Here is a 10,797-nt window from a genome sequence, read left to right as displayed (position 1 = left end):
AAGTTCCGAATACTCCGTACCGCGAGATGTAATTGGCGGGCCACAGCGAGCGCCATCGATGGGCCGCGCCGCTAGCTGTCGAAACGCTACCAGCTTCAAAACCTTTAGGGGAGTCAAGGGAGCGTCCAGCCACTCAATGCAACGAAACCACAGCAGCTAGACATCAACAAAAAGCATCGAGCCAGCCACTTCGGCATGCAAAAGCCCCAGGATCAAAGCCGATTTGCCTGTGGTGTCTGATATGTTTGAAGATGTAGGCCCTGCTTCCGCACACCCACTCATGGCATCGACTGATTGTTCCATTTAGCCAACCAAACACATTCCTTTCAAAACCGAGGATGTATCCAGATGCGTGTGGCTTTGAAAGACAAAAAGAAACCAGTCGCCACGAGTTCCAGCTTGGCTGCAGATCCCATATCCCGTCCGGGTTTCCCAACCTTGCGGTCGGGGATCTAAATAGGTTGAGGCTCAGTCTTTGTCGCTAATTCCCTGGCTCTAGATTCGAGGGGAGCCGTGTCGGGTCTTTGAAATGTAATGCCGAGTACCTTGTGCTCGGCTGAGCTTCCATCAATGATTCGTTCAATTTTGCTTATACAAGCACGAACAACCAGAGGAGATATCATTCCAAGAGCTAACCAACCCATCCTAATCACAGCTGCAGAGGGGCGGCCACACATCGACTGCCCCTCAATACAGAGACGTTCCAAAAGCAAAAATGCCTGGCAAAGGGACTTTGCCCATCCACGCCCAATGCTTCCCTTTTTCGTTGCCGCTGACGTCTCGCTTGCATACTCAAACTTCATGAATAGTCCACCATGATCCCGAGCGCCTGGACGCACCAAGGTTTTGCCGAACCCGGCCACAATGCCTGTCAACACGCAATGCTTGGCTGCCTACGCAGACCATGTGCATCTCAAACTTGCATATGCCGCGACGACGGTGACGGCATCAGCGCCGGGTTTGAATACGGAGCAAGTATGGAGTGTACAGCATGACAAACCAATGACTCCCTACAGCTGGAAACACTTACTGCAATCTACATGCCTTGCTCTCGACCGTTGGCAACCTACGATCTCAGCTTAACAAGGGCAACGGTCATCTCCACTACGGAGGCCAGTTGTCATCGTCGTTTCTTTTTCTGTGTCTTCCCGGCCAGTTATCTATCCACAGGTGGTCGACGTCCCAACTTGCCCGAGTCAGGTGTATATTGCCAAAAGAACCAACAAACTAGTAGATATTCCGCGTATTTTCTAGAGGGAAAAGAATTACAGCGTAGAGAACCGGTGTGAGCAGTAGAAGAGGTACGTCCAGTGGCAGAGGCAAAGCAATAAATTAAGGGGTACGTAGCTTATCAAGCTCCATCTCGCTTTTTTGGAGGTAGTTGGGAAATTGCCTGGTGCCCAATTGCTGCAGCGACTGTACCTGACACCTTGCGCGGTACGAAATACGGTACAAGGCTTTGAGCGAGCCGAGCCGATTGCGTACTGCACGTATCGAATACTAGTAATAATAAGTAACCATCTATGGAAATCACCTGAGGGGCAATCAAAGTGAACGTAACATGTGCATCAAAATTCATAAATGACCGACGTTGTAATACACTCCTACATTTGTCATACCTCATATCCTGGTCGAAGGATATAAACTACCTGCATATAATCAAGTGAAGATCACACAGTGTATTTATAGTTGAAACACCAATATTAAGTGCTTCCAATATCCCCCCCTCATAAAACCAACAATCTCCTGATTATTTGCCGGACGCATCGTCATATATTGGAGATTCGCTCATCCCCACTGCCGACAGACACGCACTGGCACCCCAAACAAATTCCCAAGTCTCAAATATCTTGCCACTACGTCCAATCATCTCGGCCGATTACGTTGCCCTCATTTTCTGCGACCCAGACGCCCATGTACTGCACCAAACACGAACAAGGGTACCTGCATTTCAGATACGCTTACGGAGTACATACGCGGCCAACTCGCATCAAGTCCACCAGCGTTTCGATCTCCAGGCTTGCTGCCCTCCTCCGTACCGGGTGGCAGCCCAACATCTTCCCACTGTGGCAGGCGGACTCTCTCGCACTTGGTTCCTGGCAAGCATTCAGTATCAAGAGCTTCCTTGCCCTTGCTACGCTTTCCTCACGCACATATACATGTATATACGGACCCTCACCTCTCGCTTTGACTATCCCTAGCCTCGCCATGTTCCTACCTGCATAAGCGGTGGGGGTGGATACTTTTACATTTTGGTAAACCTCTTTTTCTATTCATTATTCTCGTGCAAGCCTTGGGCTTATGGAGGGGGTACTTATCTGACGTAAAGTAGAATACATCCAGCCAGTAACAAGCTAGCCGTTATATAGCATTTTTACAAGAAAGGAATGTTTAGTGCGAGGTAGAAATCAGTTTCAAAATGTAGAATAAGGACACAGCGAAGTCCCGTGCACCATGCACATATATGTATAACTATTCAACTTGAGTAGCAGGCCTGGATCGTGTCTGGCTTCTACTGAAGTCGCACCCAACCGGGTTCCAAGCACAGGGCGCTTAGGTAGTTGGCGAATGGCGCTCGCCACACCTGTGCATCAGACCAAGCGCGATTCCTTACTAGAGATTTGGAGTTGAGGGGACTTTCTCCAATAATACCAATCAATTAGTTCAAGCTAAACAGCACCATCGCCCTGGCTTCTACACGTATTGGTGCCTTTAAATGGCATTTCTCTAGTCAGGCGCTCATAAGAAGGAGTCCTCAACCATAATCCAAAGAACAAAGTGTTATTATCTACCATTCAATGGCAATGACCCATATTGCGAGCTCTAACAACTTCATCATCTACCATCTATTCATTCATGCCATTCCGTATGTCTATCAAAGATTTATGCCCTGAATGTTATCAAGTAACAGCTCCGAAAAAGTTGCTAATACATCGCTGCTGGATTCTCCAGCCTTGGCCTCGAAGATCAAGTCCTGGATCGTCTTGATACCGATTCCAACCTTGTCCGATCCCGTACGCTGCCGTACCAAATTAACCACCTGGTCGATATCATTAGAATTGAAGACACGTGATTCCTGCAAGACAGTAGCGAGCTCTTCGGCGTCAGCAACAGCTGGGACTGCGACCCTCTTTGCAAAATCGGTGTCGATTTCGAGCATTTTGAGTACGGCAGCTTTGGATGTGGTTACGAAAACGAGGAGGCGGTGATTCTAGAGCACGTGTGAGTAGAGATTCTCTCAACTGGTCAAAGGGGAAAGCATACTCTAGGAGGCTTGGAAACAATGAGGGTAGTGAGAGCCTCCAACATAACGTTGGAGAAACGAGGCCCGATGGGGTTCCAGCCGATCAGACGCTCAAAGTCATCGAGGATGAGAATTGAGGCAGGTGACTTGTAGGCATCCGCGAATGCTTTGTGGACATAATCCTTCTTGGCAAAGTCGTCTCTGTACCCAACAAGATCTGCCGGCGTAACCAACTTGACGAAGGGAAAGTCGGACTGCATGGCAATATGGGCTGCAAGAGCAGTCTTTCCTGCGCCTTTGGGACCGTGGAAGAGTACAGAGGTGCTGAATTTGTTGGGGTCATTTTTGATCATACCCACTACCCGCATCATCTCGTCGATAGTCGAGCCGATGTATCGACTGAACCGAATGATTCCCAGACCGATAGCATCTTCAAGCTCTGCCTCCGACACACCATATGCCGGCTTTACTTCTGTTAATGCCAGCATGAAATCCGCGCGGTTGACTTTCATGCTGGCAACGTCCTGTTTGACAGCAGCCATTTGACCGACTTCTGTGTGGCGCGAAAATGCAAATGATGCTGCGGCTTTGACAACACCATTAATCTCGGCACCTGAGTAGTTCTTGGTCATGCTTGCGAGTTCCTTTAGGTCGACGTCGGAATCAAGAATGTTGTTCTCCCTCATTTTAGCAGTGTGGATGTTAAAGATGTCAAACCGACCCTCCTCATCCGGTAAAGAAATTTCAATATGGACTTCCAAACGACCAGGTCGCATGAGCGCATCATCAATCATGTCCTTTCGATTGGTCATTCCTATAAGCAGAATATTGTTCAGCTGGTCGACACCGTCAAGCTTGGAAAGCAGCTGGTTCACCACACTGTCACCAACGCCAGTACCTCCTCCCGCGCCCGATCCACGCTGTTTGCATACGGCGTCGAGTTCGTCAAAAATGATGATGTGAAGACTACTTTCTTCGGCCTTTTCTTTGTACTCCTTCTCGGCATCCGCAAATAGCTTTCGAATATTTTCTTCAGACTGTCCCACGTACTTGTTCAGAACTTCAGGCCCATTGATGACTTTTGGCGGACGTGCGTTGAGCATTTTGCCGATTTGGCGGGCAATGAGGGTCTTGCCGGTACCGGGAGGACCGTAAAGCAACATTCCTTTGACATGTGGGATGCCCATCTTGGCCACGAGGCCGGGAGGGAACACACGAGAGGCGAAAGCTCGACGAAAGATGGTGGAGAATTCGTCACCCAAACCACCAATACCCATGTCCTCAAACTTGAAATCTGGAGCCAAAATGGCATTGGAGTTGGGCTTGCTCATAGATGGCTTCATGTGGAAATCACTTCTACCATCACGATGGAACAACACTCTTGTTTGACTGGTGAGAATACCTCTCGCATGTCCTTCTCGGAAGACTTGCTTGCTGGGGTCATCTGAGGACATGGCAAGGTCCACAAGCCCGACTGTCTTGACAACAATCAACAGTGGAATATTGCGGACATCCATTAGAATTCTCTGTCCGGGGGCCAGAACTTGGTTTGCGTAGGTGTCAGAGAATTGCGCTGCCAGATGATCCTCATCGTAAGGGACGTCTGTTCTCTTGTTGGGTGATGCGAAGCCGACTTCTAGATCAACGGATCCCAAATACGCCCTCCCTCCTTGAGCAAAGGGATCATATAGTTCTCCGGTGAATGTGTCGCGAATGGTGATATTACACCAAGAACGCTGAGGGTCGGAGAGACTAATGCCACCTTGAGGAAAGCCGGGTACAGGCCTTGCTGTGATGACGAATTCTCCTTCTGGCTGGCCACCTCGCACGAGGATATAGAGGTCGGTACCGTCTCGATTCGGTGGGAAGTCCTCCGGCGCAACGGCGCATCTATAGCCCAACAGTTAGTTGAAAGCCCAGAGCGTTGACGCAGATCGGCCATATCATGATAGCTTACATATTGCCGTAAATCAGGCGAGACTGCAAAGTTCTGTCGGCAACCTTCTCAACTCTCAGGGTGACCCTTCTAGCACCGGACGGCCCAGACGGCCCTTTCTCTGAGTATCTCGGCATTCCAGGCGATTGGGGACCAGACCCTTGGCTCATGCGAGGATCACCATAACCTTGAGGCGGCCCATAGCCTTGAGATGGATCCACGCCGTACGAGCTTCCTGGCGGCGGTCGTCCTTGATTTGGGGGCATTCGAGGGTTGCTGCCTGGTAACGAAGGAGCGTAAGGCAGTCTGCCGGGACCGCCTGGGGGTACTCTAGACATTGCGGGTGACTTGTGCCTCGAGGTTGTTGATCTATCGATTTGTTGCAAGAGGAGAGTTCGCGTGGGTGTAGTAAGAGAAGAAATACACAAAAGTGAGGACAAACGGCAGGCAACGTGGTCATAAGTTGTGGCAATGAATGCCTGGAGGGTTGGGAGCGTTTAGCTGCTACCTCAGAACTGGAGGGGCGTTGACAGCGAGTCTCAGGGTGGTTTCATGGGACAGTGCTCAATGGGGCTTAGTGCATTATGTCACAGCGCGTCTCCGGAGTAATTGTGGAACATTTGAACCGGCCGCAGTAGCTTTGAGCTGCTAGTCGTCGGCCTGGAATCATTTTTGAATGAAAAAATAGTCCAGGATTTGTGAGATATCCTTGAACTTCATGCTCTCATTTGCGTGTATCTGGCGGCAATTTCTTCGAGTTCTCACTCCCATGCTTGGAGATCTCCCATCACCATTCCATCATGCCCTTGTAAGAAAACACCCCGGCCTGCAGAGTCTCGGAGACGTAACTAACTTTCAATAGACATCTCTTGGGGAAGAAGTCCTGGAACGTCTATAATGCCGACAACATTGCGAGAGTGCGCCGCGACGAGGCCGCGGCTAGGGCAGCAGAAGAAGCAGAGGAGCAGCGCATGCAAGAAATCGACGCGCAGCGCCGCTTGGCTATACTCAGAGGCGAAGTACCGCCACCATTAGAAGACGATGCACAAAATGACCTGGATGTACCGCGAAAATCAAGCAGACAGAGTGACCCAAATCGTCATGGGGACACGCGGCGAAAACGAAAGCGCCATGGCGAGGATGACACCGACTTCGAACTACGTGTAGCGAAGGAGAGGACAGACCTCGCAAGCAGATCGCTGGAACTGTCTCGACAACCAACGAGCTCGGCGCCGATTGTGGACCACCGCGGACATATTGATCTGTTTGGCGACGAGAAGACTAGGGCACACGGCGAAAAGAACCCAGAAGCAGAGAGGGAAGCGCAAAAGAAGAGGCGGGCATATGAAGACCAATATACCATGCGCTTTTCCAACGCGGCTGGCAAGCATGGAACTAACAGTCCGTGGTACTCCCAAGCAGACACCGCCAGGCAGGATGCGCCGCTGAAAGATGTCTGGGGTAACGACGATCCAAGACGGAGGGAGAGAGATGCGAATCGAATAGTCGCCAGCGATCCCCTTGCCATGATGAAAAAGGGCGCCTCACGAGTGAGAGAGTTGAAACAGGAGCGGAAGAAGTTTCAGGAAGAGCGGGAGGAGGAGATGCGTCAGATGCGAAAAGACGAACGGCAAAGGGAGAGGCACAGGCAGAGAGACGAGCGAGTATCAAGACGGCGGAGCGCATCACCAAAGTCTAAGAGCAGACGGCACCGGTCTAGGGACACCCGAGACGACAGCTATGATAGAGACTGGGACAGGGGGAGAAGAAGGGACAGAGATCAAGCGCGGTCACATCGCCGCGACTCCCGTTCTCGCGAGAAGGTCTCTCGTCACCGCCGTCATGATTAACGAGTCAAAGAGCTGGAACATGGATACCCGTATTGATTTTCCTACATAGATATACCTAGTATCAACACATCAATTACCAGCCCGTAATAATCAACCACTCCAGTTAGCAATTCCAAACTCTTTCCGCTCTTCTTCAATTTTGCACCCGCGGGAGCTTAATCTCAACAGCCCTCATATACTTCTCAGTCATGTCCACAATCTCCTTGGCATCCATCTTCTTCAGCGCCTCCTCGATCCTCGAATGAGTCTCCTCGCTCAGGCCCTCCTCGGAATCACAATACACATCCACGCCTTCCCTTGTAAACACGGTCGGAGCAAACCAAGTCACCGCCCACCTCTCCTTCTTCCCCTCCGCGTTCGTGGCCTCGCCCCAGCCAAGCAACTCCCAATGACTCGACACGAAGAACAGCCAGCCTTTCCCCCTCCAGTCCCACCCTCCGTCTGCGGACTGAGTATCAATCCCCGCGACTGTCTTGAGAACACCCGACGACTTGGTAGGCTCGTATTCCACCAGGTCGTCGATGCGCAATTTGCCGTCGTGCTTGGAAGGGAGAGGCTTGTACGTGATGCGGACGTTGCGAGCAGACCGCCACATGTGAAGCGTGGAGTGGGTAACGGTCCATGTTGTGGCGAGCCATTTGATATCTGGAGCGGGTGACTTGTTCGACGCGCTCGGGTACTTGGATATGTATTTTGATGGGAGGGCCAGCGACAAGGGGGTTTGTTCGGCCATGGCGCTTGTGCTGGTTGTGAGATGAGGTTGTTGTCAATTGAGAGAGGTTTCCTGTGTCAGACCATGCCCCTGGTTATGTGAATGTCTTAAACAGAGGGATTGGATATAATACTGAGCAGAGAGAGGAACGCTCCAGGAAGAAGGGCGGTTTATCAAAAGAATGAGATATGTTTGCGACACATTCAAGTCGTGTCGTCGCAACTAAGGTCTAGTTCGTACCAACCACCGGAATCCCACAGATTCGAGGTATAATCCGGTGACTTGGTTGGGTAAGTTAACTAGTCACTGTAACCCGACGCCATGTGCCGCCCGCCGTTGGTCTACCTAGGTGTGTAGTGCCAGTCCCATAGCCAGATATATAGCAACCAGATTGCTACTATTATATCTCAGCTGTATCTGTCAATGATGATACCCTGATGCTCACCTCGTTACGGAGCACGAAGCACAACTATTCATGTTTTGCTGTGCGGGGTGGCTACACAGATAAAATGTACAGACTCCGTCCTTTATGCAGGTATAGTCCCGACCCGCTGTCTTTGGCACCTTGACCACCCCAACCACCCTTCAGAAGCCCACAAGCATTGACAAAGCACATCCCAAGCCCTCCCGGCGCCCGAGATGCAAGCTTCGCCCGCCTCCACCCCCGGATCGTGAATTGAATCGGGAGCCAGGCACTGTCTAACATCCCTGCTCACGATACCGCCAGCATTCCGGGCCGTCAGCGCTCTCCGTACGCTCGGAAGTGTCTGTAGGGCCATCTCGAACGCTAGGGGGATAAAGACTTGTGGCAACGCGACGATGCTCATACAGGGCTTGGAAACGGAGCACTTTTTTTACTGAACAAGACGTTGGGTTGAATCCTAATAGCCATAGCTTGGCGGTCGGCACTTAGTGCTGGCGTTTGGGTCCGGCGAGATGTTCGAGGGTAGATAGGCGAGTTGGACTGAGATTTGGCCTGAACCCAGCTCGTGTGTTGAGAGCACCTTGTTGACGCCGTAGACTCTCTGTGGTATCTGGCGTTTAAAAACCTTTGAGTGTACAGAATGAGGTGTGAGTCAAGATGGCTGAGTCTACATGTACCATGGTAAAACTTGGCCAAATTTTTTCGGAAAAACCCCAAGAAGCAGTTATGCAGAATAGTTACAACCGTCCTGGACCTGGCTTGCGGCGCCCCAGGTGCCTGGTCCTAGGACCAAGGGCCCGCTACATTCCGCCCAGTGCCACCCAATGAGGCCGTCGACCCCCAACCCACCCCCAAGGCCCCGAATCAAAGCAACCGTCCATCCAAAACCACGTCACGACACCTCCTCCATCTTCCCTTTCGACAACCTCACACTTGCAGTCAAGAACATCCAGCTCCATCACGCGCTCAAACTCACACGCTCCGGAACGGCTCCTCACACACAGATGGATCCAGGAGCAGACGTCGACGCAGCCGCCATGGCCGCCGCCATGGGCTTCTCAACCTTTGGTGCGCAGGACCGCCCCCAGAAGAAGAGGCGATATAATCCGGCCGTGGACACAGTCACGTCAGTCGCACAGCCTTTGTCTGGTCCCCAAGCTGCCCCAACGGGATCCAATTCAACGCCGCTGGGAAACCACAGCAGCATGTCGAAAGGGGAACCAGGGGCGCAAGCAAATGCAGATGAGATCGACTTGGACGACGAAAAAGACCGACATGAGAGCACGCCCCAAGAGCGCTCTGGAGAGACGGCACCCCAAGCACATCCCCTTCATCACGGCTTACCAGCCCGTCCTGCCCCGGGAACAGACTCTGCCGGATCACCAATGCAGTCTCCAGGTCGTCATGGTGTGTCGCAAACGGGAGGCTCAACAGTCTGGTACGAGGGCTACTACGATAGCACGTCGAATGAGAATCCATGGGAACGCCTTGAAAGGAGGATGGGTCTTGAGTCAATGGGCACTTGGGTTGCCAGACAAGCACATCCAGCACCTGGTGTTTGACCGACGCGGCATGTTGTTGGTGCCGATGCTATCACCAGCAAGAGTTGGACGAGAGAGATCACAAATGGACTGTCTCATTACGTTGCTTTGCTCCAAAGGATTGGAATACGAAAATCTTTGAACAAGCTTTTGCCTTGTCAAGGCCTGGAGAACGAAGCGACAGAAGCTTGATTTCCAGGCGGTCACGTGACCCACCCAACTACAACAGCTTCCTAGTCCAGGAACGGTCTCGACAAATCCGTCATGTGCCAGGGCCAATCACATGATATTCATGTCTCCGGGGCTTCTACAACGATATGCCTTCATCGTTGATGCTTATGCGACTTTCATTGGAGGACGGACCTGTCTTGGCACTGACACATGGTCGGCGAGGAGCCTGAGATTCAGTCGATCCATTGTACGCTATGTGAGAGTCTTGCTATGGAGACACTCATCTAGGACACACTATGTACTGCTGCAAGGTACAGAAGTATGAAAAGATTGTTGTCTTCACGGCCGTTGCCAGGAGGAGCAGCATACACCACAATAGGAAAGGTCCCTGTCCACCAGTCACAACTTTCACCCTCTGTGCCGGCCCTCGTGATCTCAGATTCTCTATTCGGGACATTTTCGGCCATCATCGTTCTTTCTCATCACACTACGGCACCCGACCAGCTGGAACCGATCTGCTGGGTTAGCAGGGCCCCCTTGTAGCGCCCTGCCGTTCCGTTTTCAGTCCACACGCCCAGGCGCCAGAATAGATGCCGGTTCCCACCAGACGCAAGAGAGCGAGGTGTACCTGGTTTTGCAAGATGCCAAAATCCGACCCCAACTCCCATCCAATCATAACTCGTAAAATTCGTGAAATAGCCACCGTTCAACCCCCCGCACGCCCTATCGCTGTGGAGAGGACAGAAAGTCGGCGCCTAATTGCCGCTCGGGGCCAGGGGGACTCATTAAAAGCAGCAAGGGATCGCGCGCCAATGCAATGCAAGATTGCCGCGCTGTCGCCGCAATTTTAACATCATCTGATACAGGAATATCCTGATAAGGTACTATGTGTAAACGCCATGGCGCGCATAGTACATAA

General features: G+C 51.7%; 5 protein-coding genes across 5 annotated transcripts; 2 read left to right on the top strand and 3 right to left on the bottom strand.

Annotated features, from left to right (window-relative positions):
- Window positions 1-452: 452 nt before the first annotated feature.
- Window positions 453-803, bottom strand: J3458_005160 (uncharacterized protein; the record flags this gene model as incomplete). Its single annotated transcript, XM_066118633.1, has 1 exon — window positions 453-803. One exon carries the CDS (start codon window positions 801-803, stop codon window positions 453-455), a length of 351 nt encoding a protein of 116 aa, XP_065976153.1.
- A 1,883-nt stretch (window positions 804-2,686) lies between these two features.
- SEC18_1 (transport between ER and Golgi ATPase protein) lies at window positions 2,687-5,806 on the bottom strand. The gene is made up of 3 exons (XM_007811751.2): window positions 5,202-5,806; window positions 3,265-5,134; window positions 2,687-3,211 (listed from the first exon to the last, which is right to left on the bottom strand). Exons 1-3 carry the CDS (start codon window positions 5,516-5,518, stop codon window positions 2,876-2,878), a joined length of 2,523 nt encoding a protein of 840 aa, XP_007809942.1. The 5' UTR covers window positions 5,519-5,806; the 3' UTR covers window positions 2,687-2,875.
- Window positions 5,807-5,980: 174 nt separating this feature from the next.
- On the top strand, window positions 5,981-7,030 carry J3458_005158 (uncharacterized protein; the record flags this gene model as incomplete). The annotated part of the gene is made up of 2 exons (XM_066118632.1): window positions 5,981-5,988; window positions 6,043-7,030. The coding sequence occupies 2 exons, from the start codon at window positions 5,981-5,983 to the stop codon at window positions 7,028-7,030; spliced, it is 996 nt and encodes a 331-aa protein (XP_065976152.1).
- A 133-nt stretch (window positions 7,031-7,163) lies between these two features.
- On the bottom strand, window positions 7,164-7,763 carry J3458_005157 (uncharacterized protein; the record flags this gene model as incomplete). The annotated part of the gene is made up of 1 exon (XM_007811753.2): window positions 7,164-7,763. The coding sequence occupies one exon, from the start codon at window positions 7,761-7,763 to the stop codon at window positions 7,164-7,166; it is 600 nt and encodes a 199-aa protein (XP_007809944.2).
- Window positions 7,764-8,990: 1,227 nt separating this feature from the next.
- On the top strand, window positions 8,991-9,728 carry J3458_005156 (uncharacterized protein; the record flags this gene model as incomplete). Its single annotated transcript, XM_007811754.1, has 1 exon — window positions 8,991-9,728. One exon carries the CDS (start codon window positions 8,991-8,993, stop codon window positions 9,726-9,728), a length of 738 nt encoding a protein of 245 aa, XP_007809945.1.
- Window positions 9,729-10,797: the final 1,069 nt, after the last annotated feature.

The sequence above is a fragment of the Metarhizium acridum genome (assembly GCF_019434415.1).
Source record: "Metarhizium acridum strain ARSEF 324 chromosome Unknown scaffold_31, whole genome shotgun sequence".
Classification (NCBI taxonomy): domain Eukaryota; kingdom Fungi; phylum Ascomycota; class Sordariomycetes; order Hypocreales; family Clavicipitaceae; genus Metarhizium; species Metarhizium acridum.
The sequence above is the reverse complement of the archived record's forward strand: the minus strand, read 5'-3'. Positions and strand labels throughout refer to the sequence as shown.